The sequence below is a fragment of the Artemia sp. Qi Xiang Cuo genome, chromosome 9, assembly GCF_049724085.1.
Source record: "Artemia sp. Qi Xiang Cuo chromosome 9, ASM4972408v1, whole genome shotgun sequence".
NCBI classification, from domain to species: Eukaryota; Metazoa; Arthropoda; class Branchiopoda; order Anostraca; family Artemiidae; genus Artemia; species Artemia sp. Qi Xiang Cuo.
In genome coordinates this window covers 72651409-72675060 of record NC_142802.1, presented here as the reverse complement: position 1 = coordinate 72675060, position 23652 = coordinate 72651409, and the positions used below count along the sequence as shown (strand labels likewise).

At 32.5% G+C, this 23652-nt stretch overlaps 1 protein-coding gene across 3 annotated transcripts in view; it reads left to right on the top strand.

The window, feature by feature from the left end:
* Positions 1 to 15391, top strand: part of Sema2a (Semaphorin 2a) — a 508917-nt gene extending 493526 nt beyond the window's left edge. For all 3 annotated transcript variants that reach the window (XM_089094861.1, XM_089094860.1, XM_089094859.1), the window contains 3 exons: positions 6195 to 6389; positions 7838 to 8081; positions 15001 to 15391. In XM_089094861.1, the coding sequence (XP_088950987.1) occupies positions 6195 to 6389; positions 7838 to 8081; positions 15001 to 15081 (520 nt within the window). In that variant the 3' untranslated portion in view covers positions 15082 to 15391. The remainder of the gene's footprint in view (positions 1 to 6194; positions 6390 to 7837; positions 8082 to 15000) is intronic.
* The last annotated feature ends 8261 nt before the right edge of the window (positions 15392 to 23652 follow it).

Below are 23652 nucleotides of genomic sequence, written 5' to 3'. Positions count from 1 at the left end.
AAAATATGTGACGCAGCTTTAAAACCACACAAGATTCATACTCCGCCTTCACGCACGCGCAATGACAATTGTTTCCGTTCTACACTTCACGATGAGCTTATGGAAACTGAACTAAGATTATGACGTATATTGCCAGGGACAATACGCGCGGTATCAAATGTGTGTCATGTTTGGAAAAAGAAGACGCTACAGTCTACAGCATTGTACACTTAAGTATTTGTTCAGTCTACTACTTAACACAGTAGTGGAAAGTGGCGTTAACGTCGATAAAAAAAAAAATTGAGCGTCATCTAGTATCTGGTATTTTTTTTTGCCATCTTTCAGCGAAATAATCAGGCAAAATTAGTGTTTTGGCAAAATTAGTGTAGTAATAGGTGGCTAATCCCAAGCTTCTGAAAAAAAACGAACTACAAAGCTCTTAAAATGTCAAGAAAGACCAAAAGCTAGATGGCGTTGGTGATTTTTCGTTATAAACCATCTGTTTTGTAAGCCGTATATAGCCGGGCCTAAACACACATATCGACCTTTTAGTAAATAAGCATTGGTTTTTAATGGGTGTCGGTATATCACAAGTAAACACAATTCTGCCATATTTATAAAAGAAATGAAGAAATGTGAGTACAAAATGCTAAACAAAAATCAAGTGTCGGGCATGTACATTTAAAGGGCTTTATGTTTAATTTAAAGGACTGCAAAAACTATTTGAAAACTTTTCTGTCTCCTGTAAATATTTTTTTCATGCTGTCGAAGCTACCCGAATATTTATTTATTTTATTTATTTGTAATAATTTTATTTATTTTAATTTTATTTATTTATTTATAAAACGTATATGGGACCAGAAATTCCTTAAAGGTTGTCACGCTTAACTCTGGCCCTACAAATCTATTTAACCCGCAGATTAAGACGATTTCTCCGGTTTTTTGTTTTCGTTTTTATGTTTTACAGTCTTGGTCTCCAAAATATTAACTTTTTTTAGAAATTTATTGTAAACTTTTTCTCTATTTTGGGCGGGAGTCCATAGAAGGAGGACTACTCTTCATGAAAATTCTCCTCCTTCACTCCTCTCCCCTCCTCTTTTGTCTTTTTGCTGATCTATTTCTTATTCCGTTTAAACTTCTATTCCAAAAGTTAACTTTTGAAAAGTGAAATCCGATCACAATCTTGAAAAAGCACAAGAAGGATTAGAAGGATTAGAAAACGGGACACGATTAGCAAATCTTCAAACTTTTTATGGCTTTCCTTGTTCTAGTTTTATCAGTCCTCTCTCTTTTCCTCTTTCATGATAGAAACTTACGGCCTAAGCAAACACCCTTTTGACGAAGTTCAACTTTCAATTTTCAAACTTTTATGATTATCGAAATAGGCCTTCTCTAAATTTGTCTATTTTTCTCCGTTCTTTATTGAATATTTAGGCTGTTTGTACCATTTACACATATACTCATTGAACTTTGTATAATTATGAAATATGTTATAACTAGCGGCTAGGCAATAAATAAGTTCCCTGATATACAGTGCGGCATTGTGAATTGCACACCTAGTGTTTGGCCCTTCACATTTGTCAGGGTTCTAGGCATCTACCCCCCACGGATAATACACCCCTCCCCTCCACCGCGGAAAATGTCCCCCTGTTTTTCTCAAACTCTTCCTACGAAAGCTTTCTTAAGGGTAATTTTCTTTATTATCTCCTTTATGAGGTCCGGCTTCATTTTTTTAACCGTTGTCGCTAAGTCTTACAGAAACCAATTACTTCTTTTTCAATTTGATTTATTTTATAAAGATAGGTATTTTCCTGGGTATTAGCGAAACGGTTTTTAGGATAGCTTCAAGCTAAGCTCTTACGGAAGATGGCAATTTTGAACAAGTAAAAATAACCAAGCGACGTTGCTATGGTAATGCCAGGTTGTCTATTTGATTGACAATGACCTCTTTATAATCTCTCCTGTTTCTACTCAATAATGAATAAATATGATTTATCATTATTGCTCACATGTTTTAGACATAGAATTAGAGTTTAAACAATAATAAAAAAATCCTTATTTTTTTAAAAGCTAACATTCCCCCCCCCCCTTTTTTTTGTACACCTTTGCGTTAGACTTCTTGGTTTAATTTTTTAGTTTTTTGACCTAGCACAAACTTCAAAGTCTTGACTCCTTGCATCACATGGTTATTGTAACCATTCAGTAACTTTTACTTTGAACCTGTTTTCTATTTCTCTTCTTATTCTCTTCTTGTTTGACCTTTTTATTTTTATAGATTGTTTAAGCCCTGTTTCTTCAGTTCCAAATTAACAAAAAATCGGTACTAACTATTCGTGCAAACGTAATAATTGGCGGGAAATTTAAAAACTAAACCTTCAAATATAGACAAAGGTTTAAAATAGCATTTAAAACTCGAAAACAAGTGTGAAAATCCATAAAACTCGTTCATAATTATTTCTCGAGATTTATGTTCCGTATGTAAGTTTTTGCAGTTTTTTCTCATTCATTTTTCATTTTTTCAAATTTTTCTTCAGTTCTAAAACGACGATTTTGCAATTAATTTGTTAACTGATACTCAGCTTTATCCATCTATTGAATTCCATTTTTGAATTTGCATCTTTTTTTTTTAACGGGCCAGAAAAATCCAAAAAAATTCTTATTTTCCTATTTTTATCAACTTGGTGGAAGTGATGAAAGACTTAAGAGCAATGGCTAATTAGAGTAAAGCCAAGATAAATAGTCTCTGTGAGAGGCAAAGCTCGCATAACTTTTTCAGAGTTGCATAAAAATGATTCTTTTTACTTCTTGATGATCACATCTATCATCCATCCTAGGGCTGAACTAAGGTAGATAAGTAGATACAGTAAGAATAATTCAAATAGTCTATCAGTTCTATGAGCAATTTGAAGGCAATCAAAGACCCAAAAATGATTCAAAGATTTATGAACAACCATGTCCACAGGACTTACAGGCAAGTGGACGACTTAGATTTGTTCATATGCCTACCGGGAAAGTGCCTACCCGGTAGTCATATGCCTAACGGGAAAGTGTGCATATGCCTATTGTGAGCTTTGCTTACCGGAAAAACCCACTGGAACTGCAATGGGGGTAACCGAGATTTTTGGGTTGACTCATGACGGACAATGTTCACTGGACTTAGGCAAAACGAGGGGCTGAGATATTTTCAAACACTTTGAGATTTACATATTTGGAAAGTCCAAATAGGAAATACAAGCCCCCCCCCCCCAAAAAAAAAAAATTCCTATTTTGAAATAAAGTTTAAAGTACTCTTTAAGAAAAACTATGTTGTGTCATAATTCTTGGTCAGAAAAAGTATAGATATGAAACAAATGAGTCCGATGATATATGTATCTGTCCTATCTGATATGTATCTGGTATGATATATGATGATATGTATCCGATGATATATGTACCTTGTCCTCAGGGACGTGCACAGGGGGGGGGCCTCCGGGCCTCCCCCCCCCCCGAAATCTAACGATTTTTTTCATTTTCCCATAATTTTCTGATTTTTCTCTCAGAATAATGGGTCCCCCCCCCCCGAAACAAATTCCTGCGTACGTGCCTGCTTGTCCTATCAGTGTAACTTACAGGTGTAAACTTGACGCAAGATTTCACTATTCAAAGGGGATTTAAGCCGTAAATGAAGAAATTTGAAAAAAAAATTTTGTTCGAATTTTTTAGTTTATGCTCAGCATCTATCAACAATTTTCCCCGACGCTTTTCGATTTATTAGAGAAATTCACTAACAATTGTTACTAATTTTTTTTCAATTGTAGAAACATACCTTTATCCTGCTTTAGCGTAAAACATGATAGAGGGACCGAGCTAATTTAAATTTAATTAGCATGCTTCTTAAGAGAAAAAGAGATCTTACTGTCCTATATTTTGGTATACCTTGGAATCGAAAAATTTTCATTATTGTATTTTCTACAATTTCCTTGTCTAATTAAGCCCTATTTTTGTGAACTTTTCATGTAAATAGGTATTTTTTTTTGTAAAAAGTGTTCTTTCATTCCATTGTTTTTTTTTGTGACATCGATCGTCACATTTATTTTTAGCCAATTAAATTTTTTCTAAAGAGTATGTCAGAAACAGAAGCCATATAACCGCCGACATTTTGCCCGTTGTTGGTTTTACCTGTTTTGTATTTCAAATTATGAGCCTAAGTCATTGCAGCACCAAGCCGCCTAAGGCCGACACAGATTACGCACACTCCTCCTCAATCCCAATATGCATTATTAAGAAAAGGTATGCCAGTGGTGCCTCAAAAACTCCCTTCCTGCTCCTCCCACCACCAAGTTTTAGCTGAAAAGTAAGCATATTGCACCTTGTTTGAACCAAAATTATTCAAGAAATTTCTATTCCTATGATTGGAGGATCAAATTTAATATATATATATTATTAAAATAATAAATATAATCCTAGAAAAAATGGCAGATATTTTTTTGGGTCGAATTATAGTTTCCTCTTGTATTCGCGTTTTCTTCATATCTTTTTTAATCTCTTTTCAATTAGGCTACTTCAAAAACAGAAGGGACGACAAGCTGAGTTTTGTTTCTTATTTTATCTCTTATTTCAATCCAAGTCTTAATAAATGTGATTGGTCATTTATCTTGACATTGCTTAAGTATTTTCGACAGGGAATGAGGACCAAAGAAGAAGAAAAAAATGGAGGGGGGAAGTATATTTTTACTAGCCCTGAGGAAGTCATAAAAAATTTCACCAGGCTCTGAATTACTCATTCTTCTGAGAAATTACTTAAATTTAGATATATTTACACAGACAATATGGGAATTATGGACATAAAGGACATGTAAGCAGAGAATGAGCTCAAGGAAAGTCTTTACTGTTATTACAATATTTTTATGTGTATAGTCTCAGCATTTAAATTCTTATATCTATATTTAGTTAATCTGATTCATCCAGTTATGTCACTTTTTTCAAAAGAAGGCCTATGCCGTTATATTTTACGTAACTATCGCAGATTCGTCTGAATCTGGCTTGGGAGGCATCTTGCAACGGAGAGGTATTCGTCAAAAGAAAAAATTGATTGAGGCGCATCTATCTTGTAATATTAGCCGATCTTCTTTTGGCTATGTGCCAAGAATAACTTCTCAAAGATAAAATGAAAGCAGCCAATTTAACGGTTTTGCCTTCCAACAGATCCTTTCTGTCCCTCCCTCCCCCCCCCCCTTGTTGACCAAAACATTGAATTCCTTTTTCTTAAATTAACCATTCAAATAATCTAAATCTTTAAGGTCTTTGTTGCTCCCTCGCTACTTGTTTGGACGGGAGTGGGTCTTTATTTTCGTTATGAGGTGCTTTTGATTCAAGCTATAATTATTTAATATAATATTTTTGGCTTTTAATTATATATTTGCTTTTTATAGCTTTATACATTTTCTTTAAATATTTAAAACTTCAAATATATTTACAAATTCTTTCACATACTGTATTATAGCACATGAATTTAATTCATATTTTGCACTCACACCTATAATCAGTCAAATTTGGCGGGACATAGACTTACATTTTGCGAGCTAGACAAAGGTAATGATTTGAAAGTTAAAAACGATCGTATTCATCAATTGGGATGCGTGGAGGGTATATTACTCCCTCTTTTGAGGTGAGAATTCAATCATGATTGACGAGTGTGCTCTTAAAGTGTTGACGATAGATATTGCGTCTGTCTAGTTCTTTTAGCCTGTTTGTAACAAAATTATTTCATATCAGTTCTCCTTCTTTCAATTTGATTGGCTAAATTAGTGCTTAAAATAATTGTGTATTATATTATGATAGCTATTATATTAAGTATATTTTATAGATGATTTACATAATTAAATATGCAATGTATTTATGTTATGAAGCTTATGTAATATATTAATCGTAATCAATATACTGTATACTAAGTGTTGTATGTTATTAAATTAAAAATTAAACTTAATATAAAACTACTTTATAATATATAAAAGTATGTATTAAGTATATTATACATAATCAAACGTATTACATACCAAAATACTGAATAAGAAATGTTGAATGCTATTAAGTGAAGATATTGTATATTATATTAAATATATTATTATGTTAAAAATAGAAATTATAATAAATTTTAAAACAATTTCGGTAAGCTCGATAAAAAGAAGTCAATTAGTGGGAGATTATAATATCCTTATATATGGCCTCTTTTGCAGTTTGCTCCAAGATGTTGGTAATGATAGTCAAGGAGTCTGTGAGGCATGTATAGCAAAGAAAAGGATGGTCGTTTCTTGGGGACAAAGTGTTCACCTCGCATGCCCAATAAAAGGTCCTGAACCTTTGTTGCAAGCCCCTGTTGTCTGGTATCATTATAGCAAAGAAAGAGGAGGACAGTATCCTATTACTTTCAGGCAAGGGCTATGTTTGCACTACATTTCACATTCTAACTTTTACATGATTACCCTGATTTTCAACTAGTAATTCACCTGTTAGATCCCGAGTGTTCGGAAGGAGGATAGCATTGATCCTCCTTTCATATTATTAACCTTTTGCAACGTGATGGTTTTTTTTTTTTTTTTTTTTTTTTTTTTTTTTTTTTTTTTAATACAGAAATATCAATCCTCTATTTCGGCGCATGGGAGCCCATATGGGGGGGCTCCCGCCCCCATATGGGCTGAATGATGCTGCCTTATTTTTATATTTTTGTTCTGAGATTTCTATTATATAGCATTAAAAGTGCCAATTAGATGAGGGTGGCCCCCCCCCCCCTGGAATTCAGCTTATGGGCGCCCATGTTTTGGCGTCTGTAGACTTTTCAAAATAATTGACTATATTGAGTTCAAGGATGTGTGTTCGTTCAGAAGGTCGCCTAAAGCCTCCCAATTGATGTTTGACATTAGACCTTGTCGTATCTTTGTGTAGGTTTTCAAAATGTTTAGTTAGTCCTATAACATATTGTTATCCCCTTGGCACGCTTGCACAGTTATTTATTTAAACAGAGGTGAGGAAGGCTGGGAACGATGAGGGGGGCGGGCTCTAGTTTAAAAACTGCCTGATAGAACTTACTATTATCATAATTATAAACGTAATAATTGCAACATTATTTTGTGACCATGTAATGATTATTAAGAACAGGTAAAACATTTAGCAATTAATATGTTTATATTATTATATATGTAATAAATATTTGATTGGTGTTTTAAAATTAGAAAATTTCAAACAAAAATCCCTTGCCTCAAAAAAGGAATTTTAGCCCTTTGACTATTACTGCTTATTATAAACCTGCATTAATAATTACTCATCAAGAAACATTATATAATAAATGTGATAAATGTTGACAAATAAAAATTGTATTTTTGTGGGTTTTCAGAGCACCAGCCGCACCGAGTCCAAAAATAAAGGACGAAAAGAAAATTATTCAAAAATATTTTGACCTTTTTTTATTTTCACCCTTATAAAAGCTTATCTATATGTAGAACCTAATCTCCAGGATGAATTTTTATATATATTTTAATAAACATTTTACTGATTAAAAAAAACAAAACAATTCATTACTGAAACATTTTACTGTACATTTTTACTGATTTAAAAATAATTGAAATAAATATTATATAATAGATTTTTTAACTATGTATTAATATATATAGATATTTGAATGTTATAAAAAAAGAATATAATATTAATAAATATACTGCATTATAATAAATAATTACAAAACATCATGTTCTTGTACTTTGGGGTTCCGTACTCGTATCGTTACCTTTTATCTTAATTATTATTCCTATAATTGTGTATTATATAAACTGATCAGTAGATATTGGATTGCTCGTACCATAATTTCCTTTTCTTAATTTTCCAGGCCAGACAAGTTCATCAAGACCCATGAACAGGGTCTTGTAGTTCTTTCTGTTTCTGAAACAGAATCAGGGCGTTATGATTGTCGACTTGGATCTGACACTCTTTGTTCATATAATATAACAGTAGACGCACACCGCTGCACCGCCCCATCCAAAACACATGATTATCAAAGAGTTTACGCTGATTGGTGCAAAGAATTTGAGAAATATAAAACAGCTATGAATTCATGGGAGAGGAAGCAAGCGGTTAGTCATTTTTTAGTTTAATTATTTTTTAGTTAGTTATTTTTAGTCATGTATTTCTAGATATTTTAGAGATTTTTATTATTTTAGAACCTTATTATTTTAGAAAAATATGAAACAGCTATGAATTCATGGGAGAAGAAGCAAGCGGTTAGTCATTTGTTTTAGTTTAATAATTTTTGGTATTTATCTGTTATAGCCACCACACTCAAAGTTTTTGGTCTGACAAAACAGGTTTTTTCAGCTTAGCGTGAGAGAGTTTTTATATAAGTATTTTAGTTGGTATTTTGATTAGGCTAGGAAGGTTACAAACCATTTAATATAACACGTTCCGGGGTGGCTGATTTCCGTAATTCTCATTTGTATTTTCATAATTTAGTTACTAATTTATTTTTGTTTTATTTTCATCATACTTAGGTATATTTCATTAGAATTAACCTAACTTCCCTTCTTGAGTGTGGTGGCTATAAAAGATAAGTACTTGTTTTTCTAGTTAATTATTTTTAGTCATGTATTTCTAATTATTTTAGTGTTTTTTATTATTTCAGAACTTTTTTGTTATTTGTGAGTTGGCCTTAAAATAGATATGACAGTGCATAAATCAACAGAAATTTGATGCTTACGGATGGTGGCTCCCAACCGATTTTGGACGATACCCCATTTAGGCATTTCTAGTATCATGATGCCTTCCTTGCGATATTTAAATTTTCTATTCAAAAATTTATGTGTATTAACCTAAAGGACCCTTCAAAGGCCATTAATTTGCTATATTTTTGGGTTTGTTTTTTAGATATATTTTATACTAATGAAAAATATTGTCAACAGTACTAATGTTTTATATACAATACAAATAAAAAATATTGTCGACAATACTAATGTTTTATATACAATACTTTTATACTAATGAAAAATATTGTCAACAGTACTAATGTTTTATATACAATACTAATAAAAAATATTGTCGACAATACTAATGTTTTATATACAATACTTTTATACTAATGAAAAATATTGTCAGCAGTACTAATGTTTTATATACAATTCTAATAAAAAATATTGTCGACAATACTAATGTTTTATATACAATACTTTTATACTAATGAAAAATATTGTAAACAGTACTAATGTTTTATATACAATACTAATAAAAAATATTGTCGACAGTACTAATGTTTTATATACAATACTTTTATACTAATGAAAAATATTGTCAACAGTACTAATGTTTTATATACAATACTAATAAAAAATATTGTCGACAATACTAATGTTTTATATACAATACTTTTATACTAATGAAAAATATTGTCAACAGTACTAATGTTTTATATACCATACTAATAAAAAATATTGTCGACAATACTAATGTTTTATATACAATACTTTTATACTAATGAAAAATATTGTCAACAGTACTAATGTTTTATATACAATACTAATAAAAAATATTGTCGACAATACTAATATTTTATATACAATACTTTTATACTAATGAAAAATATTGTCAACAATACTAATGTTTTATATACAATACTAATAAAAAATATTGTCGACAATACTAATGTTTTATATACAATACTTTTATACTAATGAAAAATATTGTCAACAGTACTAATGTTTTATATACAATACTAATAAAAAATATTGTCGACAATACTAATGTTTTATATACAATACTTTTATACTAATGAAAAATATTGTCAACAGTACTAATGTTTTATATACAATACTAATAAAAAATATTGTTGACAATACTAATGTTTTATATACAATACTTTTATACTAATGAAAAATATTGTCAACAGTACTAATGTTTTATATACAATACTAATAAAAAATATTGTCGACAATACTAATGTTTTATATACAATACTTTTATACTAATGAAAAATATTGTCAACAGTACAAATGTTTTATATACAATACTAATAAAAAATATTGTCGACAATACTAATGTTTTATATACAATACTTTTATACTAATGAAAAATATTGTCAACAGTACTAATGTTTTATATACAATACTAATAAAAAATATTGTCGACAATACTAATGTTTTATATACAATACTTTTATACTAATGAAAAATATTGTCAACAGTACTAATGTTTTATATACAATACTAATAAAAAATATTGTCGACAATACTAATGTTTTATATACAATACTTTTATACTAATGAAAAATATTGTCAACAGTACTAATGTTTTATATACAATACTAATAAAAAATATTGTCGACAATACTAATGTTTTATATACAATACTTTTATACTAATGAAAAATATTGTCAACAGTACTAATGTCTTATATACAATACTAATAAAAAATATTGTCGACAATACTAATGTTTTATATACAATACTTTTATACTAATGAAAAATATTTTCAACAGTACTAATGTTTTTAATACAATACTAATAAAAAATATTGTCGACAATACTAATGTTTTATATACAATACTTTTATACTAATGAAAAATATTGTCAACAGTACTAATGTTTTATATACAATACTAATAAAAAATATTGTCGACAATACTAATGTTTTATATACAATACTTTTATACTAATGAAAAATATTGTCAACAGTACTAATGTTTTATATACAATACTAATAAAAAATATCGTCGACAATACTAATGTTTTATATACAATACTTTTATACTAATGAAAAATATTGTCAACAGTACTAATGTTTTATATACAATACTAATAAAAAATATTGTCGACAATACTAATGTTTTATATACAATACTTTTATACTAATGAAAAATATTGTCAACAATACTAATGTTTTATATACAATACAATACTTTTATACTAATGAAAAATATTGTCAACAATACTAATGTTTTATATACAATACTTTACTTTTATATATACATTTACTTTTTATATACAATACAATACTAATGTTTTATATACAATACTTTTATACTAATGAAAAATATTGTCAACAATACTAATATTTTATATACAATACAATACTTTTATACTAATGAAAAATATTGTCAACAATACTAATGTTTTATATACAATACTTTACTTTTATATATACATTTACTTTTTATATACAATACAATTATATACAATACAATACTTTTATACTAATGAAAAAAATTAATACAACACCTTTTATACAATGTATAACGTCATTGATATAACCTCATGTATCTTTTTCGCTCTTTAAATGCATTTGAATGCGATGTCATTCACATGAAAAGTGCTCTTTTTTTAAAATTGGGGCCCTAGAGTATAGTCAGCTGGAGGGTGAACTTCCTGCACATGACACACCAAAATATCGCCAGGCCAAACTGGTGGAGTCTGCGCCCCACGTTTGGAATCACGGCTTACGAGAATTCTATACCTTAGAAATCAATTTGAAAGTCTTATTGTCGACTGACCGTCTCAAAGACAAAGGGCTCATTAGCGATTATTCCCAGAACTACAGCTAACTCCCAAAGCAAATTTTGTTAAAAATTGATAAGGGATTTTATATGTGTCGACAGATGAAAAAGCTAACGAGAGGCTAGTTTAGAATAAAGAAAACTTACAATCCCTTACTAATTGTTAAACAAAAGTGCTGTTTATTCAATGCACTTACAACATAAATAATACGCATCATGTATTGGCAAGGTTTTCAATCAAGGTGTATAGTACAGCAGGGAACTCTCGAAGCTGTCAAATTTTTCAAATGGTACTTCCTTTCAGCAGATTTTAGTGTTTTCCAAGCAAATATGCTAGAATATTTTTAGGGACTGTCCTTGAACTTAAAAAGAAACTTTTTCCCCGTTTACGAGCAAGCGTTCGATTCTGTTGATAGAAGAGCTTTAGTAAAGGTTTTATCCTTGTATGGTATACCAGACAAATACATTAAAGTGATTAGTGCTATGTATGAGAATAACACGGCTGCGGTTAAGGTAGGAAATGAGGTTAGCATCTGGTTTTGTATTAAATCAGGAGTTAAGCAGGGTTGTGTTCTATCTCCCTTTATATGGATTATTTTGATGGACTTTTTAAGGAGCACAGGAAAGGAATGGGAGACCACGGAATCAAATGGGGAAGAAAAAGTCTCGTGAACTTAGATTATGTTGATGATTTAAGCATCCTTGATGAAAGTGCGAGCTAAATGGATGAGGTTTGAGATGTTTTTCGAGTTCAGGGTACAAGAATTGGTTTGAAAATTAATGTTAGGAAGATTAAGTTACTAAGGCTAGGAATAAGCAAAGATAAAAAGGTGACATTGCGTGATGAAGATACTGATCAGATTGGCAGTGCCACTTACCTTGGTAGTATTATTAGTAAAGATGGTGGGAGCACTGGAGATGTTAAAAGTAGAATTGCCAAGACTCAGGATTTTTTTTCACAGTTAAAAAAAGTTTTGAAGAATAGGAAGATAAGTCTGCAAACCAAGATTAGAATATTAGAAGCTACAGTGATGACAGTAGCCAAATATGGCTCTGAAGCATGGACGCTCCGAAAAGCGGATGAAGATTTGCTAGATGTTTTCCAGAGAAATTGCTTAAGGATTGTTCTGGGTACCCGGCTGACTGACCGTATTTCAAACAATAGGCTATACGAAAAATGTGGTTCAATACCGCTCTCTAGGGCTATAATGAAAGAAAGGTTGAGGTTGTTAGGGCACGTTGTGCAAATGAAGGGTGACAGATTGCCGAAGATTGTTCCTTTCGGCAAACCATCTAGGGCTAAACGGAAATCAGGTCGTCCTCGTCTGGGGTGGGAGGACGTCATAAAGAAAGATTTAAAGGAAATGGGAACTTCGTGGACAGGTATAAAAAGAGAGGTTTTAATTAGATTGGGATGGAGGAGGAGCGTGCTTAGCTGTGTTGGCCTCAGGCGGCTTGGTGCTGCGGTGAGTTGTTAGTACTAGTAGTAGTAGTAGTTAATCGAAACAATAAAATTGACACTTTTTAATGATGCAAGTTTCGTTTAATGAGAGTTTTGTGATATTCAGTTTTGTGAATATCACAAAACTGGAGAAGTTAAAAGTTTTCTTTGATTTCCGTGATAGTAGGTGTCGCCTTTTAGTTTTCTGTCATTTATTCGGATATCTTATCCAAGCTCAGCAAATTATGACAAGATCGCCAAATCAATTCTAAATAGTATGGATACACATTATAATAGAGACGATAGAGCGACTGTCGATGAACTGACGTGTCTATGTTAATGATGCAAGTTTCATTTAATGAGAGTTTTGTGAATATCACAAAACTTGAGAAGTTAAAAGTTTTCTTTGATTTCCGTGATAGTAGGTGTCGCCTTTTAGTTTTCTGTCATTTATTCGGATATCTTATCCAAGCTCAGCAAATTATGACAAGATCGCCAAATCAATTCTAAATAGTATGGATACACAATATAATGGATACGATAGAGCGACTGTCGATGTAACTGTCGATGAACTGACGTGTCGATGTTAATGATGCAAGTTTCATTTAATGAGAGTTTTGTGATATTAAGTTTTGTGAATATCACAAAACTGGAGAAGTTAAAAGTTTTTCTTTGATTTCCGTGAAAGTAGGTGCCGGCTTATAATTTTCTGTCATTTATTCGGATATCTTATCCAAGCTCAGCAAATTATGACAAGACCGCCAAATCAATTCTAAATAGTATGGATACACAAACAAAACACATTTATAATGGATACGATAGGGCGATCCTTTAGGGTATCAAATCCCTGTAAAAGGTTTTAGGTAAAATTTCTGTTTGATGCGTTCTCACCTTTCTTTGTAGTTCACTGATAAATTTATTCATTTGAAATTAATCATTTGCATAAGCTGTTTGTGGTAACCTTTTCGAAATTTCTTTAAAAACTTTAAATGGGCCTAACCAATAAATCCGTAAGATCCTAAATTTAACAACGAATAACAAGCCTACCTTTCTTCGAAGGGTTATTTATTAATTTTACTTGTAGGAAATCAGCAGTTCTTCATAGCTTAGCTTTTGGCCCTTGCCTGGAGGGAGGATGAACGAGTCGTGCTATCTTCGGATTTTTTTTTATTTTTGACCTAAAAGTGTGCAGGGTAGGGTGGGGATATCGGATCCTAACCCTCTTTACCTCGATTCCCCCCTAAAAAATACTACTTACGGGCCTGTTTCAATCAGTCTCGTTAAAATGCCTACCTTGATGCGATCCAATTTTATCCGTAATGGTCCTCGGGGATGCGCATTTTTGCGGAAAGAGATTAATCGTCCTCTGACTATTTTCGTTCTTAAAAAGGGCACCAGTATTCATGATTTTGGTTTAAATGAGACCCCTTCTGAAATTCTCAACGGTCAATGGTTTGATATGATCACTCCTTGTGAAAACAAAAAACACAGACCAATATACATACACCCATAGCACAAACAATACGACATTTTACATTTTGTAGCTATGGTATTGCAAATTTTGCAGAGGGATTTTTGGGCATTCATAATTTGATGGTTTAGTTTTTATTAAAGAATTGATATCGTTTAGGGAACATCCCCATCCCCCTTTTTTCTGAAATTATGCAAGTTTTGGTCGTTACAATTGGAGAGAAAAGAGGTCATAAGAAAGGATTTAAAGGAAACTGGAGCTTTTTGGGAGGGAGTAAAGAGTAGAGCTTTGAAAAGATTGGGGCGGAGAAGGAGAGTGCATAGTTGTATTGACCTCAGGCACCTTGGCACTGCAGTGAGTTGCTAGTAGTAGTAGTAGTACTGGTAATAACTAAAAGCTAGTTCTGCCTGATGAGCTACCCTTCTCTGTGCTACATTTAATGATTAGTCCCTGACTATATCCCACTCTTGTTTACTTTTTCTACAGTTTTTGTGTTCCTACTTTCTTTATATCCACATTATTCTTTTTTTAGTCACTTGATATTGCTTATTTTAAATTTTTTTCCATCGACAACGCCATCTAAATAAGATTTTTTTCTTCTAGCAATGCTTGACAAAGCTAAATCAGAGTACGAATCAAAACACTCACCCCAACGACATCTTCGCTAGAAGTCCTCTCGTTTAAGTTGAATTATGTCGAGAAAGAACTTTATTTCGAAGATGAAGAATTGAAGTGCGCAAAACATATCTTTAGCCTTTCTTAACTTTCCCGTGAACAAAGACGAAGTGTGTATAAATTTTTACTTTTGTGAAAACAAAATAGAGGAATGCATTCCATGGTGACAGATGGCTCTGTGCATAACAGAAAAACATGTGTTTTAGAACGTTGAAAGCTGAGCAGCTATTAGTAACTATTTTATGCTATGTTTATATAATTAAGTTGCATTGATAATAGAATGTGATCTGTTTTTAAATAATAAACGCCTCATTTTTTATTGGAACCTTGATATCACTAACACTCAGTTTAGATGTTGCCCACAAATCTAATGAAGTTAGTCAGTTTTAAATTTGCTTAGTCGATGAAGCTCTATGAAAAATGTCATCCTTCTAAATAATAAAAGTCTCATTTTATATCACCTATTCTCGGTCCCAGAAATTTAGAACAACTAATCAGTTTAAAAGTTATAATAAGTATCTGCTTAATTTTGGAATAAAAGCGTAAGATAAAATCCTCTTGATTCCGGTGCTACAATATAACAGAAGAATTGACTTTTACTACGCACATCGCATGATGAGTTGACGACTGTTTACTCCTCCTACCCTGCCTCCTGCTAAACAATAAGCGCCTCATTTCTTTTTTTAAAGAGCGGTACCACTAACTCTTGAACCGGATGGTAATGATAATTTTGATAAAAATGACCAACTGCAAACATGATTTGTAGATAAAGACTACCAGAAAAAATAATATAACACTTTCTAATTCATTTTTTGGAAAGTGATAAATAAATCCTTTCATTTCTCACTATTTATAAAATTTATTGAAAGCTTGATTCCAATACGACTCAGATGCTACTCAAAGATTTAATAGAAGATGATCAACTGCGAAAGCGAAGAAATATCATAGTTTCTAATTCATTTTCGAAAGAATTTATATTAGGATATAAAGGTAGGCATTTATATGATGATAATTGGCTTTTATTTAGCACATCGCAATTTAATATAACGACATTTTGTTCGCCCAGTCCTCTCCTCTTTCCTCTTTCCTTCTTTCCTTCTCATTTTTCTGTAATTTATTGCAAGCTTAATATCATATATACTCGGCTAATAAATTTAATAACAGTTTAATCAGTTGCAAATGTGATCAGGTAACCTCTCCTAAAAAATAAATAAAAGTTTCTAATTAATTTTGAAAAGAAAAATTCAAGATAAACTTCTCGTTTCTGATATGAAGACATAATAATAGAATTGGTTTTTATTTAGTACATCGCAAGGTGAGTCAACAACAGCTTAGTCAACAAGCACCCATGCCCCCATTTTGAGACGTTTGAATACTAAATGTTTCATGTAACAAGTGCGTAAATATTCACTGGGAAAAATAATATGTTTTGTGATCATCTAAAAAAAATATATGCAAGACTGAACCTTCTTGTTTCCATTACGACGAAATTAAGAGATAATTAGCTTTTAATAGGCACAGGCGCATCTCAAAGTGGGTTGAAAATTGTAACTGAAACTCCACTTGAATTTTTGAAAAGTGTGCGCATTATTTCTTAATGAGGGTCAATATTTTCAAAAGCACCACTGCTATTTACCTTTTCTTTTTTTTTAGAATGAAAATCTACATCCTAAATGTTAAAGTCAACCTTTAGTTACTTTTCTTTCATGAAGAGAAACGGGAATTTCCGGGAAAAGTGTAAATGGAGAGGGAGGCTTTGAATGGATTGGGATGGAGGAAGAGCGTTCGCATCTGTGTTGGCCTCAATGGACTTAGTGTTACAATGAGTTCTTAGTAGTAGTATTAGTTTACTTACAATCTTGATTTACTTAAAATTTTATTCATTTGAAAATCAGTGTCAAATCGACACCCAAAATTTCCAAGTAAATCTTTAGTTTTGCTTTTCTAAATTTGGTCTTCCTTTGCAATACTTTCTAAAAAGAAGCCGGAATTCAGTATTTTGCAAGCTGATTCAGAATATTGAAAAAGGTTCACCTTCAATTGCTTGCAAAAGTATTTATGCTATTTAATTTTGCAAAGATGGGATTTTCTGAACTGAGCAAGAAAAGCTCGCTGCATTTGTTTAATATCGGGTTGACGGGTTGATAGGGGAAGAACCTAAATTTGGGTTGATAGGGGAAGAACCTAAATTTGGGTTGATAGAGGAAGAACCTAAATTTGGCTATCCTCTCTAAAATAAAATTTTCAATGGCCGTTGCCACATCAGCAATTCTCCTATGACTATACAAAAAATATAGTCTTTGGTTTCTGACTGCGTGAAGGTTAAGCAGATCGATTAAGTAGATACTAACTCTCTGAGTTCACTGATATCAGGAGCATAGTTTAAGAAGAACATTGGGTTTGCATTCTAAAAGAAGGGTGTCTCTTCTCTCAGAGTAAGAATTGATAATATCAAGCCCAGTTTCGCCCTGAATTTAGGCCTCTTGGCCCTCACTCTTAAGCAGAAGCTGATAGATAGCGCTTCACTGTTACTGAAGAGAAAGGGACGAACCCTGCTAACAGGCAGGAAGGAGGATGGGAGCTGCTAACTCTTCAACCGGGTAGTTAAATTCTACTGCCTATTTATGTAGTATATTTAATACCGCCTTTTCAATGCATAAATGTCTTGAATATTTCCAGGAATCATCCACCCCAATATCTTCAGTGCTGTGCTCTTGGTTAGAATTAAGCTCATTTGGTTAGAATTAAGCCCGAAGATAATGCTAAAAAATTTAACAGTGTTTTATAAACAGCTGCAGGAAGAATTTTGACTGCTGGGATGTAATTTATACATACTGTCATTTTTGAAACTTACTGTTACAAGCAGTTCGAATTTCTCTGGCGAGCATAGGGTAAAAATAACGGTAACAATAATTTCAAATTCTGTTTAGTCTATGCTCAAGTAAATCGTCTATTACCAGTCTTACTGAACGTAGTATTACAACAAAGAAATAGATTATACTTTTGAAAAACACATTAATTTAAGAAAAAACTTTTCGTTCTTTTCAATTGCATTAAATTCCATAAAAAAAACAAATTATGTTTTGTGTTATCTTTTCTGGCTTAAAGTTTGATAAAGCAACAAAAGATAAATACAACAAAGGCAAGGTTATTTGGCCTTGTTCTCTGATATACGTTTAAATAAATAAATAAGTCCTTTATTCTCCATAATGGCATAAATACACACTACCATCGGACTGTCAATGACGTGTTAATACATTTATTTGCAATAAAATTAAAAACTTCTGGAATTGGAATTACGCACAAAGTAAGGCATAAATTATGATAAGTACTAGTGGACCCAATTAAAAGGTGACAGACCTAGCTTTTGAAGATCGACCGATCGAGTAAACGGTCGGATGCAGGGCTACAGTTGTAAATCCCACACATAATCATCGCGAATATCTCAGTGGGTTTCAGGTGACAGATATTCGAATCCAAGTTCTATCGCCAGGTCGTGCGGTGTTTCTTTCAGGGTCTGCAGACATAATACCCTGAAATTATTTTCATCAATAACATACTGAAATTTGGAAATAATTTTAGTTCCTGGCTATTAGACACCCTTGAGCTTATCACTTTGAGTCAAAGTCTGGCCAGGGCATTACACCGGGCATGTTTGTTCTGCATTTGGCCTAATTTAAGTCCCAAAAAGTAAACCTTAGTTGCTTGAGAGGAATTGCAAATCGACGCAATGCGGCAAACTACTGTAACCACAAGGCACATTTTTGAACTAAAACCGGAGATGGGAGCACCATTTCAGGTTGCTTTCAGCCGTAACACCAAGAATTCCAGCCTTATCGTGAACAGTGAGGCTGATGTCTTCAATAAGTCTTAAAAACGTTTACGGGAACGTAAACGTTTACGTTAAACGTTTACACGTTTACGGGAACGTAAACGTTAAAAACGTAACGGGACGACAGAATTCATAGTGCAAGACTAGACAGCTCGTCAGTGAACTTATAACGATTCAACTTTTCAAAACTCGATTAAAAACTAATAGAACAGGAATTTCTAACAGTTCTATCTCTTTATCTATCTGTTCTGTTCCAAAGTTCTTAGTTCGGAAAAATTGTAGCAAATTCCCCTAGGTAATAAGTTCAAGTGCTAATCCTGTAACGGCGATTAATGTCTCAACAGTTTGGAAAATGACCTAAATTAGTTATTAAGAGGTGGTCAGGACATTTTAGAAAGTTTAAAACATGATCAAGTTGTACCGAGAAAAATTTTGGTAACTTAGAAGAAGTGAAGGAATCTTTATCGTGGTTGCAGCGGCAGCTGCAACTTAGTAAAAGACGAACCACGGCCCATAGTACATTTTAAAAAGTAAAAACACGAAAATAGGAAATTTTAAAAAGTGCTAAAGCGCGATTGAGTTGCAGGGAATAATAGTCTATGGAAATGCTGAGAAATTTTGGAAAATCTAGAAGAATTGAAGGAAGACTTATTTAATTAAGGAGAAGTTAGTGATGGCATAAAAGCACTAAAAAATAACAAGGGTTAAGGACCGAAATTGTGGATAGTTTCTGATAAATTTTGGTAATAAATTTTGCTAAGACGCTGAAAATGATGCTAGTGATTTGTTATGAAGTGGAAGCACATAGTGATTTTACTAGAAAGTAAAGTGGTTAGTGAGATAAATACTCAATAGACTAAGAGATGCTCTAGGTGAAGTCTGAAAGGAAAAACATTGTGAAAAAAAGATTCAATAATGCCGTTGACCTAACTTAAACGCAAGTGGGACGCCGCAGACTCTTAAAATCAACTTATCACTTCAAGTTTATTGCAACCCACAAATATTTACACCATATATCTGTGTTGATTACACCATACACCATAGTGCAAGACTAGACAGTCTTGTCTTCAAGTTTATTACACCATACACCATATGCACCATATATCTGTGTTGTGCTTCTGGTATTATTTTATAATAACACTTGTGGTTTCTTGCATTTTTATCTGCAATAAACAAAGTCGGAAAAAATCTAAAAAGAGGGATTTCAACACTTCCTAACGGAATTAATCGGCCGATAGGTAAGGCACAAAATACTTTAAGTTCTGTTAAAAACCCAATCAGATTGCCTTTTACTTGATCTGGTGCCTTAGCCCTTGCATAGGAGAAGAGTTTCCTACTGGGTAGGTTTTGTTCAGGTCATACTTTTTACAGGTTACACAGTATTATAAGAAAGTAACACCCCCCCCCCCCTCGTAAAATCTTCCAGTTTATGAGGTAAATATTTGTCGATGTTAGTACCCTTGATATCTATTAGTATTCTTGAAAAAATACAATCAAGGAAAAAGTATAACGCTATCCTAACAAAAGCTATTAATATTGTTCTTTTTTTCTAGAATTCCTTCATTTCACTTCAGAAGCCTTGAAATAGTTAAACAAGAAGTTATTATCTGCAGATAAGAAGTACTGGATTCTTGAGCATTAAATTTGCTCTTTCCCTGAACTAAAAAAAAAATGAAGAAGGTAAAAAGCGTTCTACCATAAACTACCCATATAGTATAAGACATTATAGTCTATATTAGTCTATTATAGTCTATTATAGAAATTATTGTCTAGGAAACGTGTGAAGAAAAAGGGATTTACTTCATACAAATTGCTATTCCAATGATTTTAACAACCTGACTAAAAAATATGTGGCCGAATCCGAAAAGTATGCCGCTCTAACTCTTCACAAATTTGATTTTTTTTTTTTTAGGTTGAATTTGAGGTTGATGGGAAGAAATTGTGACTGAGTAAATAACATAAAATGCGTTCAGATGTGTCATTTGTACCATTTTTTTTTGTTTTTGGCTGATCAGGATGAAACTGACGTTTGATGTCAAGAGAATTATTTTGGGCTCAAAGCTTCGAGGTAGGGTGAGATCGAGGGAGAGGAATGCCCGCAGGTGTACAATTGGCTATAATTGCGGATTATAGCCAATATTTATGCTACTAATTAAACTGAGACTGTTATAGTGCCCTATTTCTCTGAAGAATGTGGCTTTTAGTACCATGAGGTATTCCCTCGCAAATAGCCAGGATTCACAGAGGAACCTTGGAATTCATAGAGGTTCTGAAAAAAGTTCGGCAGAATATGATGTCTATTTTTTTGGCTACCTTATGAATGTAATATTTTTGTTGCAGTAAAAATTTTACTCAATTAAGAGGGGTGATATTTTCACATTGACATGCAGATTGAATGCTTTGTCCAAATATATTCTTCTAAACGACGGGAAGGTAAACCCCTCAATATTAATCTAAATGACTTCTCACGAAACTATGAAGAATTTTACACTAGAAATGCCCTTTTGAGCATTCAGGCACCCTCCTCCATAAAAAATATTTGCTTAGCCCACGTTTAATTAGCCCGTGTTAGCCCCAAATAGCCCGTGTTCATTTACGCAACACTGTATGGCCTTTAGTTATTCTGCATATGTGTTCTATAGGATAGCCGCTCGTTTTATGGACTGTAAAAGAATTTAGAGATCAATATGGCATCTGATGAATGCCAGATTGTGGCATCTGAAACTCGGTTGGAAAGCTACGTATATAACTCTTCAGTAGTTTCAAGCCAATTGGCTATCTCAGAATTTGTGCCTCTATATTTGCTTTAGAATCTTTGGTGTGCGAAAAAAAATGGCATAAACTAACAGTTTTTTTGTTGGATATAAAACTGGCTCTCTTAATCACTCAATATATTTATTATAATTTTATTAATCTATGTGAGTTTGATTGAATATTCAAGAAAGTATCACCCAAAAAACGGAAGACTTACCCAAGCTATTCTTCTTTATTTTCTTTAGTTTGTTTTCAAGTACTTACAAAATAAATTGTTTCCCTTATTCAGGGTGAAATCTACAGCAGTTAGATACTGACAAAAATACGAACCTTGACGGAGCCATACACCATGAGACCAGAGAAGATACAGGATATCACCATTCCAATAAAACAGACAATGAAGAGTATCTAGTAAACCAAAAAATTAATTCGTTTTATATAAAACTGATCTTCAATATCAAGCGAAATAATTAATATTAAAAGGAGATTCCTTACATTTTTATGCGTACAAACACAAAATAGACTAAATACATAGACATATAAAGATACTGAAAAAACAAAGAAGAATGCTTGAAAAAATTAAGGCTGAGAATTGACCCAAAATTCTCTGGTGGCTAGCCGGATATATAAACTGAGCTCAGGGGACGGAATTTGCTATTCTAATGATGATACGGATCAATTTTACTTAAAATGTTAATATTGACACACTTGTATTTGTATTGGTGAGTCTCGTTCAAAATCAGTGCTTTGAATAGGGATTGCACGGGCTTGCCACCCCTAGTAATTTTTCACTATTTTTAGAGCTTTTTATGTTGCCTAAAAAAACACTAAATCAGCAAACAAGTCACTAGATTATTGAAGAAAATCACTAAATCAACCAACAAATCACTAAAATCTAGTGATTTTTTTCCTCACAGGGTTGAAACCCTGGGAGTGCATGAGAGGTTAAAATCCGATGTCTTTAATTTTGATAAGTAATTTTAGAAACAACTCAATGTATATTTATTTCCTTGAGATGATTTTCTGCAAGGCATTTAGGTATATGTAGACACCCACAAATAAGGCCAGTTGCGACACACAAATCTTTTAAGACCAATTATGCATATCACTTGAACTATTTTAATAATGTAATTTTACGCAGCGAAAAATGTTAGCTTAAATCACTTATAGCGAATAGTAAGGCTGCAATATTCAATGAGTTAAATCTCGAATTGCTATCGGGTGCTGTAATTGACCTAAAGCTTACATAGTAGAAAACACATCAACCACAGTAGAAAAATTTATACAGTAGGTTCATCCTGAAAAATATTTGTCTATTGAAGTCTCGACGCGAATAAAAGCTCCCCCTACTTTCTCTGTGCAAACAAGCCAGTGTATATTTCTCAGTAGCTCGAGCAACTTTGAATAATGGTGCGAATTTGTATTATTCATGATTGCGAAAGCAGAAAAATAGGGGGGGGGGGGTGATCCGCCGAAGTGGTTCGCTCGCTACTGTCCAATCTCAGAGGTATGACTTAACTGAGGGGCCTATCCAGGATATCTAAGAGCGAGGTATGGATTAAAATTTAATAAACACGGTAATTTCTAGTGCTAACTTTTAATCAACACTGCAACAGGGAAATAGCCGGAATTTCATAAATAGTGAGAGAGGGATCCACAAAGTGGCAGACTATTTGAAATTTGCCACAAAATATTTTACCACGCAGGGGCAACCTAATAGCTTTAGCACAGTTTATCTGTTAGGTTTCACAATAATCTGTGGTTTTAGATAATAATAGTGCACCATGGAGCGGCGAATTTTTTTTTCTTGGCAAGCAAAAATATTCCCTTGAATTTTTCATCTTTTATGCTCTTTTTTGGGCCATAAAATTGTCCTTCAAAATTTCATGGATAACCTTGGTTTTTCTTCTAATAACTGTTGGAATAGCCCTATCCAAGAAAATACCAAACGTCTGTTAATAACAAATTGTCGTGAAATTCTTAGTGAGTTTTCA